Raw genomic sequence first — 17,723 nt, 5'->3', positions numbered from 1 at the left:
AAAAGAAGAAAAGCAATTCCAGCGAGGAGAGAGAACTAAACTCGAAATCGCCGAATTCGACCATCCTCCTCAAGCAGAAGCAGAAAAAAGAAGATCCTCTCTCTCTCTCTTCTTGGGCGGGCCGCAAGAGGGCGCACCGGCGCGCAGCCTCGATTTGAAATATTATTAACTGAGAAAAACGAGAAAAGAGAGCTGGTGGAAAATCGAAGACGGCCAGTCCTGCGATTTATTAACCTAGATTAAACTAAACCGCCGAATATTACAACACAACTACAGCAACCTCACTCACTAGAGAAACGAAGCCAAAGAGAACCAGAAAAAAGACAGAAAAAAGAAGACTTCGAAAAACAGAGAATTCAACGAAGAAATCAACGAAGAAGAACAGAAAGCTTCCAGGTGATGGAAGCACTGCCCTAAGACGAAGATTCTCGACAACCACGTCAGGTTCATCCACAGGTTAGTTTCTTTGCTTCGAAAAAAATGTCAGAAGCGGTGGTTGGCGAGACGCCCGTGTTATGGCTTTTGGAAGTCGTAAAAATCAAAAGAAAAACTATCAATAATCAGCAATAATCCCTTTTGATATTTTCGACGCCATTTTTCTTTTATTTTTCTTTTGTAAAATATTCCGATAAAATGAGTCAGCGAGGATGGGTCCATGGGGAAAGGCCATCCCTTCCACTGCTCGTCCGATCGGGCCCATCGGCGAATCATATTCGCCCCTGTTCGCCACACAGTGTAACATTAATCAAAAGAGCTGACAGCTTTGAATTTTCCAAAATCGATCGGCAACATGTCCAAAATGGACCCCTGCCGTCAGAAGGCCGTCATTTTTCTTTCGCTTTCTTTGCAGTTTAACTGACGATTTCTATTACAAAATTACTAATTCAAAATAGGCTGTGCCCTTTCATAGGGCTTTTCAGCCAATCAAATGCCCTTATTCCTCAATGGAACCAATCAGAGACTTCCAAACTCCATAGACTTTCTTGCTTACTAATTTCTAGGTAGATTCTTTTAGGGAATTTTAACTTGTCTTACCATTAGTAAAATAGATTTGATTATAGATAGTTGTTAGGATACAGGAATAGAAGTATGTTAAAGGAATGTTTAATTTGATAAGCTATTTCTGTAAGCTTTCTTTTTACAACTTCTTGAATGAAATAGATCAGAGGGCGGCGGATAACTCGGCGAATTAAGGGTGTTACCGGCGTAATAAATTTAGCCGTGTACTTCTACTTCTACTCGGTAGTTGTGCAGGATGAGCTGATTTGTTTCCGACTAATCATCGCTTGTGTGACATTTTGCCGATGCGGCGCGTGCCCAAAACTCGCTCGCCATTTTTCGGTGGGGGCCGCGCTCGCGCACTAGCACGGCTGGGCACTCCCCTGGGGGCAGAGCAGCCACACTCGCCACTCGCACGTAGTCTAATCCAGTTGTTTTAGAAGGCGGCCGTCGTGGTTGTGTTTATGTTTAAATATCAGCAGCACCGTTGGCGCCTCATCCCGTGACATAGCAAATGTCTGATGGGGGTGGCTTCACCATTCTTGAGGTGGAGTGGACCCCGCTCACGCACGATGAGCTCAGACTCCGGCGTTCCGGCGGAATACGTCGCGGAACGGCTCGCGCCAGGAACGGATTCGCAGCTTAAAAAATGCAATTTTTACGATGCAGCCTGCAGGAGACCGTCTATTAGAATGATGGAGCCTGTCTTCCGCGAGGAAGCAAAATTGACTACCTAATTTCTAGCGCTATAAATTCATGTCACATAGCAGCTGTCAAAGTACGGAGATTATCATTTTGATTAACGGGTTAACAACAGGGCGATTGTGAGGTTAGGGCTTGTCCAACTGCAGCAGGCAGGGAGGGTCATTGCAGGGTAACGCTAGAATGGATGTTCGAAAAGTGGCAAAATGAAAAATGAGAAAAAAATGGCGCGATAGGAAAATAAGAGGGAGAAAATAAATTACCAAGAATGTTAAAAACAATGTTGAATAATTAAAGTTTATTGTTTCATTCATCAACGAGAATAACGATTCTCGGAGGCGGCATAAGTCAAGAATGAAAGCCTTTCTTTTGATGAATTATGCGTCGACCTGCTTTTTACTGGTAGCGAAAATCAGACTGGCATTTTCCATAAAAAAATGGAATGACGAAATCGACCAATAAAATAGCTGTATTGAGCCCATTAACCAATCAAATTTGCACCAACTTTAAGATCTAGAACTGTTGATTTTGCTCAAGTAGAAATTCCCAAAACGCCTTTTCCATCGACTAAAATTGACAAGCTGACCTTCAACCTTTTTTCTTCCCAAAAACGGTCTTTGCAAGAATTCATGTGCCATTGCATATTTCATCCAAAGCGATATATTTGAGGATCTCTTCCGACTGAAACCTTCATTTATTCAAAAAAGACATTTTTTATTTATTCGTCGAGGCGTTTAAATAATTCACCAATTTCGTTCCTCAGGGTGATCTAGCCCTCCACTTTCCAGCTAAATGAATGAAACAAAAAAAAACGAAAAATAACATAATTACAAAAATTAAAAAAAAAGAAAGATCAATCTGTATGCTGCCAATCTACTATTGTCTATTCTTCTTCTCAAAATGAATTGATAGAGCAGAAAAGGATCGATACTACTAGGAAGATGATGAGTCTTTAGGTCACCTTCAACAGCTCACTTCTCGCTTTTTTTATTTACTAATGATTATTGTCGTAGAAAAAAGACCATAGCTAGGCAGAATAATACCTAGGCAGACCATAATAAATAATAATAAAAACTAGCTATTTTACTATAAAATTAACTTGGCTATTAGCATAAAGATTTTAAGAGGGTCTATTTAATAAAAAGGTATTTCGCATTTTTAGAACAGTGACACCCTTATTTAAACCATTCAAAAGACGTTGAAAGCAGTTTTTCAGCTTCGATAGCAAGAAGTTTCAAACTAAGCAAGGGCAATTTTCGCAGGCAAATTTGTATTTGAAAGACGACAGAGCTAGAATTGTCGATTCTTTTATGTTTCTTGCGAATCCGAAATGAAGCCGCGCCGCATCCCGACTTTCCCGAGACCGCTGCGCATCGGCTCGCCGCCGGGAAACAAGAAAACCAGCAGCCGACCTCGAAGCAGGGAAGTCCGTCCCCGAATACCTGGCACGGCTTTTCAATATTTAATCCTCAACCCTAATCAACTAGAATCGACACGATAAAGACCCTTCTTTCAAAAATCCTACCATTGTTCAGATTTCTTAATTATTGACAACTTCTAAGGCGAAATTTCGCGGCTTATCGTCAATTAGAAATTCTGAAAATCGGGCAATTTTGTAAAGCTAGTAATTTTGGAGTAGTGTTTTGGATTTAGCGCCATTAAACTGCAATTTAAAAAGCCGCCAAAAAGTGGGCAGATATCCCGGAAGAACATCTGGGGAAGACGCTTATCGATCCGGATCCCTATTACCAAGATAAGAATGTAAGTAAACCCACGATCGCTAGAATTACAAAGAAATCTTCAGACCTATGTTGTGCTCGACAAAAATAAGCAGATATATCGGTTTTCGGCGACTAAGGCGTTGTGGTGTCTGGGTCCTCTAAACCCGCTGCGGCGCACCTGTTCACGAATCTACACTCATTCTGTATTCAACAACCTAATTATGCTTACTATTTTAACGAATTGTGGCTTTATGATTAAAGAAGATCCGCCACAATGGGTCAACGACTATGTTGAGTAAGTAAAAACAACCAAAAAAGCCTTTTCAAAATAGGAATTCTGGGCTTGGAAACCTGCGTTTCAAACCTGAGTCAGGTTCTTAGCTAAAATGATGAGCCGCGTAACAGCTTTTTTACAGAACAAAACCGCAATTGCGCATTTGCGGCTTCGGTTGTATTTTATAACAGGGAGTAAAATGGTTCTATTGCGAAGCCGCGCCGCGGCTCCTCATTTTAGCTTAAAGCCTGACTCAGGATTTTGAACCCAGTAGTTTTTGGCACTCTAGCCAACTACTATTCTGATAATTTACACCTTTTTTATGTTCCTTATGAGAATTGCCAGTTAACAGCCCTAATCAAAAACACCGGCAAGAACTTTCTCACGCGTTGTTTTTTAACGAGTTCCGAGCCCGGAAGTACTCAACCTTAGCTTTAAAAAAGACCCTTAAAAATCTAATGGCCGTTAAAAATCATCAGAACTCTGCATAACGACTTTTCTTTCAGACGCGTTTTCCTTGCTATTTATACCCTCGAAATGACGGTGAAAATTTTGTCACGTGGTATGGTGCTCGCCAATTTCACCTATCTGCGCGATCCGTGGAACATTTTAGATATTTCTGTTATTCTCACAGCGTAAGTACTGCTTTCGTGATTGATTATTTTGATTGCGATTTTAATTTATTAATAATAATTGCACGACGAAAATTAAAATCTTTCAATAATCATCAATCTCAAATTTAGCTGGCTAAGTGAAATAATTATGGCAGGGTAAGGCCACGAAAACAATAAGAAACGGTGTCTTTGGCTGGTGATCTGGCTTTTTATAATGAATATACAAAAAAGTAGGAAATACAACTTATATTAATAGCGCTCAATTTTTGATACAAATTGCGACAAATAACTCTCCCTACGATTAGCTTGTCAAACTTCTCGTGTTTTTTCTTCTTGAGCACATATAATAAGGGGCTACCATCTTAACAGGCAAACCCTCCTTGTGAATAAGAAATCTGGGTTTCGACGTCTACCCCCTTAAATTTGACCGATCACCAGCCTCCTCCTATACTCTCCAAAATTATATCCGATGAATGTCCTCACATGTCCTCATGCATTTTTCCTAAATTCTTGCATTTGGAATTTTTGAATTCAAATTTTTAAGTTCAAAAGTTGATTAACGACTTGGAACATTTCGCGCGAATGTGTGCTTCTATAAAAGATAATTCCAGTTGGTTAGAAAAGACCTCTGCTTTCATTAAAAATTCAGCAGCGCTACTGTATTTGAAAAAGGTCACCACTGCTAATTAACGGACTAATAAGGGCTAAACTATATTCGGTTGACACTCAATTCAGTTACCTGGACATCGTGATTGACTCCTTCAGTACACTCGCTAACAAGGATAAGAAAGATGGAGAGGCCGAAGCTCCCAGTCAAATTCCTGGAATGGCAGCTCTTAGGGCATTTCGTGTTCTGAGAGCGCTCAAAGGCACAGTTTCATTTCAATAATCAGAATCGATTCTAGCGCAAATAAGGGAATAGCGACTAGAAAATTCATACAAAACTCAAATTTTTGTCACATTTAATTTTCTAAAATCTGATTGGCAAAGTGGCCAAATGGGGAAATCCGATTGGTCGAAAAATTTGACCAAAATTTTGGTCGAAATTTTCGCAGTTTTTTGGTCAATTTGGATCTCATTCGCTATAAGAACCCTTTTCTTCATCCTAATTCATCAATTTGGGAACTGAAAAAAGCCATATCCGTCATCCCGGGATTGAAGACGATCGTGTCCGCTTTGATAGAGTCCGTCAAAGCGCTCAAAGATGTCATGATTTTAACGCTTTTCGGACTCACGGTTTTTGCTCTCATCGGTCTCCAGCTGTTCATGGGCTCGCTCAAGCGCAAGTGCATCAAGGAATGGCCGGGCCACTTCATTCATGGATCGTAAGTAAAGGATTGCTAGTCGCGTTGCTGATCTAATTGCCCAGGAGTTGGAACTACAGCGATGACCCGAACTACAATCACCAGCGCGAGCCGGCGATGGAATGCGAACTGAACGCTGTCTGTTCCGAGTGGCCCAAGTTCGAAGTGGACGAGAACGGCGACTACCCCAAATTCGAAGACTGGGTCCTCGACGAGTGCAACTACTGCAATGTCAACGGAAAAGTCCAACTCTGCGGCAACACCACCGATGCCGGGTAAGTTCTTCCAGAAGACATTTTTTAACTTGAACGAAATTCTTTCTAAATCCGCCTTGCCGGGAATTTACGACTACGCTCTTTTGTGTCTTTTCGTTAATTTTTTAAAAGCCACCCAGGATGACTCCGCTTAGCTTTAGTAATAATAATAAAGTGCTCATAATTTGTCTGACTTCAAGCAGTTGAAATAATTCTCTTCTGATAGACACTGCGAGCGCGGCTTTATTTGCCTTCCGTATGGTGACAACCCAGATTATGGATATACGAGTTTCGACAGCTTTTGGTGGGCGTTCTTGTCGCTATTCCGACTTATGGTGCAGGATTATTGGGAGAATCTCTATCAACTGGTAAGACAATAAAGGCTTTTTAATTGGGACATCTATTTTATTGATAAATGCGGTCTTTGATTGGCTATCACAAAAAATCTGGCCTCTGATTGGCTGAAAAGCCTCAGAGGCGTTTTGGATTGGCTATGAGAAAAGTCAAGCTTCTTATTGGCTGAAAACACCCGCGCATCTAATGTCCCAATTACAGATATTTGACTGTAAAGAGAATGATATTTAATGGTTTTCTTAGACATTGCGAACGAATGGAAAAGTCTACGTGTTATTCTTTATCTTTGTAATCTTCCTGGGTTCCTTCTACCTCATCAACTTGATCCTCGCCGTCGTCGCGATGGCCTACGAAGAACAGCATCAAATCGTAGCTGATGAGGAGAAACGCCAAAAAGAACTTATGGAGAAGCGCAAAGCCGAGCTGAGCCAGCTGCTGGAAGAAGTGGAAAAGACGGAACAAGCCAAGTCGAGGAAGCCGAGTGTGAACACGCCGACCCCGTCAGGAGAACATCTCAGCAATCGGTAAGAAGACGTCGCTTCTTCTTCTTTTTCGCGTTTTTGGGAAATCGATATTTTCGCGGGAACTTGTTCGGGTCCATATTTGATCATCCAAATCGGGGAGAGACAATCTATTTCTAATTTATTCTAGCGCCAGCGAATGTCCATGGAAAGTGAACATTCGAAGGGGGCGGGAGTCGGCGGAACATCCTTGATCGACGATGGAAGTCGCTTGTCGCCCAAGACGAACGGCTCGGCGAACACGAACTCGGACAGCAGCACGAACAGGGCAGCGAGCGGCAACGGGACCGGCGGCGTCGACAACGGTAAAAACGGGAGTGTGCAGATTGAACGACGTCCTTCAATCGCAGGCAAAGCGCTAAACGCAATGAAACGTTGCACTAAACGCAGCGGGAAGCTTTCGACAACTACCCGTAAGTGTGGTGCACTCTTGGCGGGGGTGACCACCGGTAGTCTCTATCTCTTTCCTCGTCGTAAAAAGCAAAAACCAAAAAGCGGGGTGTTTTTTACGCGAGTCACGCTCTACCCGTTGTAGAGTAGTTCTAGTGCCCCCTCTTTCTTGCATGTCGATGTTGTCCTGGCCTCTCTAGTAGCGTTAGCGCGTTTGCCAGTTGATCCCCTCTCCTCTTTTCCGAAGAGAGAGAGCAGAGGTGATTGACCTGGATCGATGTTGTCGCCCTAAATGAACCAACCGGTTGATTTGGTGATCATGTGTGCTGTTCAGAGCACGAGAAGAAAAATACTGTTGCAGATTGTAACGGTGTCGTCTCCATCATCTCGAAACCCGACATCATCGTCACGGAGCCCAAGGACAACCAGCTAGTGAACAACAACCAGGTAACTTCAAGTTGACTACTTTGGCCAGCAGACCTGCCCTCGCAAATTTGCCGTGTCTTTTTCGCAATCATTCAAAGGAGATTCAACAAGACGATCAAAGCTAATTTTATTGTCATAAATCAAGGTCCAGTTTTTTTTTGTTTTAAATCAAGCTAGGTTTCATTGATTGTGGGCAGCAGACAAATGGTCGCAGTGACCTTGCTCGGTCATAAATGTCTGTTCGAGTTTGAGCCGCGCATTTTAGAAAATGGAATATATTTATCCTTTTTTTTCCCGAAAGGCGAAAAGAAAAAAAAAAGACTGAATAATTCAAGCATTTAAATATTCTGAGATGTCAAACTTGCTCCTTTTTATCGAAAAAAAATGAATTTTTGGTTAAATTTTGGATCCGATCAGATTCTTCTTTGACTTCTGAATTGATTCGACGTAACTAGTCTGAGTTTTCGTTTGCGAGGAAATGGCAAGAAGGGTTGGGATGGGTTTACCCGTGGTAATGGTACTTGTGGTGATTGGTGGCTGCTTTTCTCCCCCCGGGCGTGATGCCAGTGGTGTGGCATGGCGGGCGTGTGGATTTGAGATGCATAATTGATCGAGGCGAGTCCTTTCAGCTGATCCGAAGCTGCCGCAGCCGCATCAATATTCATCCAAGCGCCAGCTCCATTCCAGTGAATAAACATTTTTTTGCAAGAAAAATATCTCATTTTCTCATCACTAAAACTACCCTCGTAATTGTTGGAAATCGGGGCACACATTCAATCTCAAAAAAGAACACTTGCCTCTCGAGCAGCCTGGCGACTTCAGCGTTAGTAATCCCCGGCAGGCGCTCTCAAGGGGGCCACAACTCTCTTACAAATCAATTGGAAAAGTTTAATACATCCATTCCACGCGTTATGACTCTCCAGGGAGCGTACAGAAATGTCAGCTTGAAGAAGTGCTAGTGCTTCTTTGACAGTACCGTACAGACTTTATCCTCAAAAAGTGTCATTTTTACGATGTTAGCCTTCTGAAAAATATCGATTTCCCACCAAAATGAGAATGAAAAAAAAATACTTTTTAAATAATCAAATGAAAAATAATTTCAGGGCTCTCGTCCGTCGTCGCCATCAGCTGATCGCCTGGCCGAGCCAGAACTGAAGGTCATCAAGCAGCGAGCTTTGTCCCAGCACTCGATTTTGACGCAAAATGAGGATTTGGGCGACCAGCGATGTCCGCCCAATTTCTACATTTGGACGAATCGGCTCCTCATTTGGAACTGCTGCCCGCTCTGGAATCGCTTCCAAAAGCTCTGCTCGATGATCTGCAAGGATCCCTTCTTAGACCTGTTCATTACGCTGTGTATCATTGCGAACACCGTCTTCATGGGGCTGGAGAAAAGGCCGATGGAGGAGGATTTCGAGAAGATGCTGCAAGATGCAAACACGATTTTCACGTTGATTTTCGCGCTCGAAATGGTCATCAAGCTAATCGGCCTGCATCCCTACTACTATTTCCAAGACACGTGGAACATCTTCGACGCGTTCATCGTGACAATGTCGCTGATGGAATTCATCTTGGTCAACGTCTCCTCGTTTTCAGCACTGCGAACATTCCGACTCATGCGAGTCATGAAGCTGGCCAAGTCCTGGCCGACGCTGAACATGTTGATGAAGATCATCATCAACGCAATGGGCGCCTTGGGAAACCTCATTCTAGTCCTGATTATCATCCTCTTCATCTTCGCCGTCGTCGGCATGCAACTCTTCCACGAAAAGTACAAGAACCAAATCAACAGCGCCACGCACGATCAGGACAGACCAAGGTAAACTTTCTTTGTTCAAAATTATTCCTCAAGGGATTCCTCACAAATTCATTCTTAAGATTACTCTCGAACATCCGAGAGGGATGAGAAAGGGATGCATTTTGTTGCGCAGGGATTCTACTTGCGCCGCGAACTTTCGACAATCGATAATTTAAGGGGGGACTTGTTGTTTTTCTTCTTATTGAATATCAATTTTGACAATTTAAATCTAAGATGATAATAATATAAATTTTAGATGGCACATGGCAGATTTCTGGCATTCCTTCTTGATTGTCTTCCGAATCTTGTGCGGAGAGTGGATCGAAACAATGTGGGATTGCATGCGATTTGCGCGCGATACTGATGACAAGGAATCGACCTACTCGATGGTCTGCATTCCCGTATTCTTGTCCGTGCAGGTCATCGGCAACTTGGTCGTGTTGAATCTCTTCCTCGCCTTGCTTTTGAGCTCGTTCTCTGCTGACAACTTGGTTTCGGAAGGAGATGACGCTGAGCCAAATTCAATCCAGGTGAGAGTCGATCCATAATTATGAGCTTTGGCTTTGTTTAATGGCCTCCATTAATTTCTTGCTGATTAAGGGGGTAAACGTCGTAAAACGTGATGATCGAGTGGAAATTATTTTCCACGGTTTAGACTAAATTCCCTTAAAAATGAACTGAAGCGAGAAATAACCTAAAAATGAAGGTCAAGTCAGTGGAATTTTAATAGTTTTGGAAAATCAAGTTTACGATTTTGTCTCGTATTTACGGTGTTTACGAAGCAATCGCTTTGATCAGATCAACGATCTAACTTGTTGAAATTCTAGCTCTCGCAAGAGCGCGTGCAGCGATGGTGTGCCATTGTCGTGCGCAAGATCAACAAACTGTTATTAACGTGCAAGGGCAAAGCGATGCTGATGAGCGCGCCGCACTCTCCTGGTCAGGAGGAAGGTCACCACGGCGAGGTCTTCTCCGCCTCCGAGCAACATCGAAACGGCGTCTCGGTCATCAATCCGTCCGAAGAGCTGCTGAAGCAGGACAACAGGAGCGATTCTGTGCTAGATCCGACGAAGAGTAATGCGCTTGTGGCTGTCAAATCGAGCCCAGTCAAGGAATGGCTCGCAAAACATGAAAAAATCAAAGCGGAGTTTATAAGGATATCAGAAATAATCCCTCTTCATTTCTTGTGACACGTGACATCACAGAAAAGGATGAGCCGAGGAGATTTTATACTTAATGACGTTCTATGACGTAGATCCACTAGATTACAGTAGATTCATTCATGCAGTCGCTTTTTATTGCCAATAAGCAGGTGATAAAGAGGTGAAGCTCATTTTCCCCTTTGAATTCCTTAGGACTTTTTATGTCCTTTATTAGTTTCTGATGCTTCCTTCCTCGCTCATAAACGCTTCACGGCATCTTTTCCGAGCCCTTTAATCAGCCTCCTAAGGCCGAGCCTGAGCACGACGAGCAATCAGAAGACACGGACACTTTCACCGAGTCGGATTCCGACGATTCCGACAGCGATGACAGCGACTCGTCCTCTTCGATTTCGCAGGCGGACATGCCGAAAGAACAGTCGAACGTCGCCCCCGCGCCGGATCCAGACATGGAAGGCTCCCAAAAGCAGTCGGAAATGGACGAGGAGCCGCTTCCGTCGGACTGCTGGCCGGATAAGCTCAAAAACAAGTTCGCGTTCCTGAACCCAGACGTCTCGCAAGGCAGTTGCCTAGTGATTTACAATGCCCGAAAGACGTCCTATCGCATTATTGAGCATCCGTGGTTTGAAATGTTCATTGTCTTGATGATCATGCTTTCCTCCATCGCCCTGGCCTTTGAAGACGTCAACCTGAAGGACAAGCCTCAGCTCCAACGAGGCTTGAAGTACTCGGACAAGATCTTCACCTACGTCTTTATTTGCGAAATGGTGCTCAAGTGGATGGGATACGGATTCAAGAAATACTTCACCAATGCCTGGTGCTGGCTCGATTTCGCGATTGTCTCGGTAAGCATCATCTGCTGAACTCAAAAATTATTTAAAGAAAGTTCGGCCTATCAACCATCTGTCATTTTTGAGCTTAATTACTTGTAGAGTCATTTTATTGCGAGTAAATACAGTAGCGACTTTTTACCTTTAGATATAAGGACATTGACAGTTGAATAAGAAAAAGTCATATTAAATTTTCACCGGCAATTCAAGGTCGACTAGAGTTGATTCTTTTTTGAGAATTCAAATTATTCCTTCTGAATTATTAATTTCGGCGAAAGACAATTTTCTTCAGGTGTCTATTGTTTCGTTGACGGCAGAATTACTCGGTAATGGGCAAATGGCTTCCATCAGGTCGCTGAGGACGCTGCGAGCGTTGAGACCGCTCCGCGCTCTTTCGCGATTCGAAGGGATGAAGGTCGTCGTCAACGCTCTCGTCGGCGCCATTCCTTCCATCGGAAACGTCTTGCTCGTCTGCTTGATCTTTTGGCTGATTTTCTCGATCATGGGAGTGACGCTCTTTGCTGGCAAGTTCCGCAAATGCATCGACATTGAAACGGGCGAGAAACTGGAGCCGGAGGTGACGATTGTTATTGACGGAAACAACTACGTTTTGGAGAAGCTGTCCAAGTATGCACTCAAGTTCTTGATTTGTTTGTAACACGTTTTAGGGACCTGTGTCTCCACTTGAAAACCGTCACAAACGGCCGTTATCGCTGGGTCAACAGTAAAATCACCTTTGACGATTCGATGTCCGGCTTGCTCGCCTTGCTGCAAGTAGCGACATTCAAGGGCTGGGCGCCAATCATGTACGACGCTGTAGATATCACGGAGACGGACATGCAGCCAAGATATGAAGAATCGCTCATGTTCTACGTTTTCTTCGTCATTTTCATCATCTTTGGTGCCTTCTTTACTCTTAACTTATTTATTGGTAAGTTTGTTCTTTCTTAATTCTAGCCTGAGACCGTTTTTTAAACTACCGGAAATCATAAAAAAGAGGAAGATGTCATTCTCAAATGCACCTGTCTGTCCTTCCACAGCACAACTGTAGTGACATGGGAAGTGGTCAGCTGAGGGCTATTGTCGCTCTAAGTTAACTTATTTATCAAAGTCTGGCGAGCAACGTGAGAACAGATGAAAAGTTAATCAAGTTGGTCTTCCTTGATTTCTACTGCAATTTAATCTCGTTTAATTATTCACCGCAGCGTTGTGAATTAATGATTCCAAATATTTTCTAGCCTAGAATTTTCTCGTGAAATTGAAATTGAATGATTAACTGAATTGATAAGGTGTTATCATCGAAAACTTCAACCAGCAGAAGAAGGCGCTCGGTGGCCAGGACATCTTCATGACGGAAGAACAGCGCAAATACTACAACGCGATGAAGAAACTCGGATCGAAGAAGCCGCAGAAGCCCGTGCCAAGGCCAAAGGTGAGGAAGCACAGGCCTGTAGTTGAAATTAGGCAACGCCTCCCTCGCTCGATTCAATTTCTGAATCACTTTGGCGCTGTCAACAGCGGCAGCTAAAACTAATTAGCTAACCAAGTAACTCTTACCGGGAATAATGAATTCTTCTCTTTCATCCCAGTACTTCACTCTTTCTATCTAACACTCCATCGATTCAATTCTTAAAATGTCTGTTTTCAGAACAAACTTCAAGCCTGGACATTCGACATCGTGACGCACCAGACGTTCGAAATCACGATTATGATTCTGATCCTGTCGAATATGATCACGATGTTGGTGGAGCACGAGGAAATGAGCCCCAACTTCGAGTCCGTTCTCGAGTTCATCAACTACATCTTCATTGCCATCTTCACGGGCGAGTGCGTGCTCAAGATGTTCGCCCTGCGGCACCACTACTTCCGCAACCCGTGGAATTGCTTCGATTTCGTCGTTGTGATCCTGTCGATCATCGGTTCGACGCTGTCCGAGTTCATCAAGCAGTACTTCGTCCAGCCGACGCTGTTCAGAATCATCCGTCTCGCCCGAATCGGCCGTATTTTGCGTCTCATCCGCGGCGCCAAGGGCATCCGAACACTCCTCTTTGCCTTGATGATGTCGTTGCCCGCGCTGCTCAACATTGGACTGCTCCTTTTCCTGGTGATCTTCATCTACTCGATCTTCGGAATGAGCCAGTTCGCGTATGTGAAGAGGGATGGCGGCCTTGATGACATGTTCAACTTTTGCACCTTTCCGAACTCGTTCCTCTGCTTGTTCATGATCACTACGTCAGCGGGTTAGTATTGAAAAATGATTTTTATTATAGTATTGCTTCTTTTCCTCCCTCTTATTGGTCCATCACAAATCATTCGGCTTTCTTATTGGTGTTTTTTTATACAAAGATCAACTTTTGTAAAAAGGACCAATCAGGAGCAAGATGGAAATATTCGTTATCTATGAGGTCAATTGTAAGTCTTATATTTCAGGTTGGGACGGTCTACTCACGCCGATGCTAAACACCCAGGCTCCGGACTGCGACCCGCACATTGAGAATGGGAATCCCTCGAAGAACGGAAATTGTGGCAACTATGCCCTCGGAGTCGCATTTTTCTGTACCTATCTTGTGATGACCTTCCTCATCGTGGTGAACATGTACATTGCGATTATCTTGGAGAATTTCGGCGTCGCCACGGAAGAATCCGCCGATCCGCTGTCGGAAGATGACTTTGAGATGTTTTACGAGGTAAAAACATTTTTTAAAAGAGCGCCTTCATTTTGTTGACATTTTCATCACAAAGTGCTGATTTGTGAACTTTATGTTTGTAGGTCTGGGAGAATTACGATCCCAAGGCGACGCACTACATTTCATACGAGCAGCTCTCCGACTTTTGCGACTCGCTGGAGGACCCGCTTCGTGTGCCTAAACCAAACCGCCTTACGCTTATCACGATGGACTTGCCCATGGTCATGGGCGATAGGTTGCATTGCTTAGATGTCCTATTCGGTAAGCAGCTCTCTTTTCTCGCCGATTTTAACTGTTTCTTCTAGCCCTGACGAAACGGGTTCTTGGTGATTCGGAAGAACTAGACATGTTACGAGTGCAAATGGAAGAAAAGTTCATGGCGTCGAATCCTTCGAAGGTGCAATACGAGCCGATCACGACTACTCTGCGACGCAAGCAAGAAGAAGTGAGCGCAGTGCTGATCCAACGCGCTTGGAGAGAGTACCGCGCCGCTGCCACTTTTACCCAGCAAACCATGACAGAAGGAAAAATAGGGCCAAGCAAGTCGACGGAAAATGTGCAAGTTATATCAGAACCAGTGTGAGTCCATTCTACTTTGATTTAGCATAATAACGAATATGTCCATCTAGCGCGCCGATGGGTCATCGAGCTTTTCAGCCAATAATTAAAGCTTGAAATAAGATTGACCAATCAAGAGCGTGGATGAAAGTATTCACTGTATAGACCATCTGATGTAGAGATTTTTGATGAAGGATATTTTAGTGATGTGAAGGAAAAATCGCGGCGCGCCAGCTCGCCCGGGGCAAGTGAAACCGACGACGTTGTCTAACTGCAGCCACAGCTCGAGATGAAAATGAATCCTGCCCCTGTCTCGCGTCTGCCATTGCTGATTCCGTCATTGCTTTCGAAACTCCTCAGAAACTGCAATTTTCCAAAAACAAAAAAAAACGTCGCCACTTGAGGTCGCTCCGTCCGCATGAGCCACACGTGATCAGTCCCGAATCAAAATTGCTGCTAGAATTATTACCACATTAATTCAAGGCAGGTGAGTCGCCCGCACGTACAGTAGCTACTGTTCCTCGCCATTTGCACTGCTCGACCGAGGTGACTACTGAGAGAGAGTCAAGACTACCAGAATCCCAAAGTTCACTTTTTCTGTTCTCTTATTTCACTTTCCGCCCGTGGCAAGCGCACTCACCAAAATTTCCACACCTCCTCCACCTCCAAGCAAAAAGCAAAGACACCACCCAAACCAGAACCAATCCACCATAGAAAAACCCTTGAAAACAACAACGAACCCACAATGGAAATAGCTTCGATCACGCAAAAGTGCTCGCCCCGGGCCGCTGCTACTTTTGCTCCAAAATTAATAGCGCCCCGGGCGAGTTCCCACCTTTCTTGTAAAATATTAAACAAAATATCAACTCTTAGGAACTGAGTGCCTACCTGTAACAATCAGGAAATAAACTTTCAAAATCAGAAAATTGATATATTCACTCAAGTCAGTGTCAACTGGTAATTAGCGTCTTGGACGCCGTAGAACAGTGTGCAGCTTCCAAACGCGAAACTCATAATAAAAATAAGCAGCAGACAGCGATCGATCACCAGCGCCAGGAAGATCCAGTCCGCCTCGCCCGAAGCCAACTCGTCCGCCACTTTTTGCTGGTCAGCGATCATTCTCGTTTCGGATTGTTTTTTTTTCGTAAAATTTAACGAAGAAAATGAGGTCTTTGAAGGACAATCCTGACTGCTCTGTTGCTCGAAAAAATCATCTCTGGAGCGAGTCCTTCCAAAATTTGACTCTTGTATCGTTGCAATCGCTTTTTTTCAGGGCTGAAAAATGTCTTTCAAGGTCGAAATCGACCGCTTTTTAAATTTTGAAACCCAAGCTTGGAAATTCGCCGCTCGTTAAAGCTCGACGTGGCCGAACTTATACTCGAGAAAGATCCGTAGATGGTGTCCTGTTTCGCTATTTTAACTTTTCGCGGCTTCAGCTTTTTGGAAATGTATTCTTCTGATCTGAGACGGCCGGAGAGCACTGGAATGTGATCCAACGTGAAAACAGTTTTTTCATCTTCGGGTTTTTCCGAGTTTTTTCGTTCTTGATAAGTGCTAGAAAAAATGGTCGGGGAAATACTTTTTGGGGAAGATTCACTATTTACTTGTAGCTTGAAGGGTATTCCGATGAAACAGAGAAACGATGACCAGTTGGGAAGATCGGATGCGGGACTGTATTTTGGGCTCGGAAACCTGCGTTGAAAACCTGACTCAGGATCCCGAAAAATCATTTATTAAAGCCCAGTAGAGGCTTTTTCGATAATTCTTTTATCAAAGCTCTTTCAGAACCCTGACTCAGGCTTTCTACAAAGGTTTCTGAGCCCAGACTGTAGGTCTTTGCATCAAGAGCACTGTAGGAATGGTATCCAAAAAGGTCTTCTGTAGCCAGCGAGGCATAGCGTGAATTTCCGGCGTTCGGTGATGCAAATTCGCAATGCAAACAGACGACACAACCGATAAGCTGACCAGCACCATCGAGAAGATGAGATATTTTGAAATGAGCGGGATCGCGGCGGCGCTTTTTGGAGTCATGGAGGAAACCAGGCCGAGGAAGAAGGTGAGCGCGAGGAGGACCGAAATCGAGAGCGTGATTTTTTCGCCGCCCATGTTTGGTTGGTGGAAGACGGAAATAACCATGGAAGTGATCATCAGAATCGGAAGGGTGATGTAAAGAGTGTAGAAAAGAGGCAGGCGGACGAGGTATAATGATGCCCGGACGAAGGTTTCGTTTTGGCCGGTGAGCGGGTCCCATTTTTCTGAATGAATGAGTTTTTTAATAAAATTTAATGGAATTTATATTGAATATATAATATGATTTCACAAGAAACTACTTAGTTTTTGATTGAATATCGAAATAGAATTTGTTCCATCCCTACTTTTATTTCAAAATTCGGTCGAAACATAGTAACATAATTACTTTCTCAGAGCCTCTTTTTTGATTAAAATGAAGTACCTTTATATTCCGTCGTGGCTCGTTTCAGCTCCCATTCACTGTTGGGCTTCAAGTTCTTGCGCATTACTTCTGCTGTCTTGAGTTTGACATCTTCGCCGCTGTAGACGTAGGGGTGGAAGTCGATGCTGCAGACTTGCTCGTCGTAGGGGAAGTTCTCGACGTTGACGCGGCAGAAAGTGCTGTATTTGCCGATGTGGGAGTGGAGCACCGTTCCGTTGGAAAAGACGATCGCCTTGAAGGTGGGAACGGAGGAGGAAATGTAGGTGCCGTCGACGTTGTTGTGCACGGCGATGTCGGGCCGCCAGATTCGCTCAATGTCGATGTGGAGCCGATCGATGGTGTTGAATCTGCAGTCGTCCATCCAAAAGAAGCGCGCGTCTATCCACGATTGCCGGATTACTAGCCGCGTCACAAGCGTCTCCTCTCTAATGCGCATATCCATCACTATCGCCGCGTTCAAACAGATGCACCAGTTTGAGCTTGTTTGAAAGGCCCCATGTTCCCGGCCCGGAAAGGATCAGTTATCGTTTCGCCTTCCTTAAACACCAATTTCAGTAGAAAATCCTTATTTGAACTTGTTTGAGCGGGCCCTTGGTCTAATTGAACTTCTAGGAGGACTTTTTTAGGATTCTTTATCATAAAAATTGGGTTAGCATAAGAATAAGAACATGATGGAAAA

General features: G+C 43.9%; 1 protein-coding gene and 1 pseudogene across 1 annotated transcript; one reads left to right on the top strand and one right to left on the bottom strand.

Annotated features, from left to right (window-relative positions):
• Nucleotides 1-15,507, top strand: LOC145697920 (sodium channel protein type 4 subunit alpha B-like). Its single transcript, XM_081775127.1, has 25 exons — nucleotides 1-456; nucleotides 1,440-1,626; nucleotides 3,038-3,146; nucleotides 3,391-3,462; nucleotides 3,506-3,717; nucleotides 4,203-4,331; nucleotides 5,046-5,179; nucleotides 5,446-5,635; nucleotides 5,680-5,889; nucleotides 6,095-6,236; nucleotides 6,466-6,746; nucleotides 6,876-7,048; nucleotides 7,468-7,580; nucleotides 8,663-9,378; nucleotides 9,614-9,887; nucleotides 10,185-10,478; nucleotides 10,799-11,362; nucleotides 11,640-11,974; nucleotides 12,016-12,278; nucleotides 12,637-12,779; nucleotides 12,996-13,587; nucleotides 13,778-14,034; nucleotides 14,118-14,295; nucleotides 14,340-14,613; nucleotides 14,797-15,507. The coding sequence occupies exons 2-25, from the start codon at nucleotides 1,514-1,516 to the stop codon at nucleotides 14,861-14,863; spliced, it is 5,835 nt and encodes a 1,944-aa protein (XP_081631253.1). The 5' UTR covers nucleotides 1-456; nucleotides 1,440-1,513; the 3' UTR covers nucleotides 14,864-15,507.
• An 888-nt stretch (nucleotides 15,508-16,395) lies between these two features.
• LOC145697919 (neuronal acetylcholine receptor subunit beta-4 pseudogene) lies at nucleotides 16,396-17,486 on the bottom strand (annotated as a pseudogene).
• Between the last annotated feature and the right edge of the window lie 237 nt (nucleotides 17,487-17,723).

The sequence above is a fragment of the Oikopleura dioica genome, chromosome 2 (genome assembly GCF_907165135.1).
Source record: "Oikopleura dioica chromosome 2, OKI2018_I68_1.0, whole genome shotgun sequence".
In the NCBI taxonomy this organism is placed as follows: domain Eukaryota; kingdom Metazoa; phylum Chordata; class Appendicularia; order Copelata; family Oikopleuridae; genus Oikopleura; species Oikopleura dioica.
The sequence above is the reverse complement of the archived record's forward strand: the minus strand, read 5'-3'. Positions and strand labels throughout refer to the sequence as shown.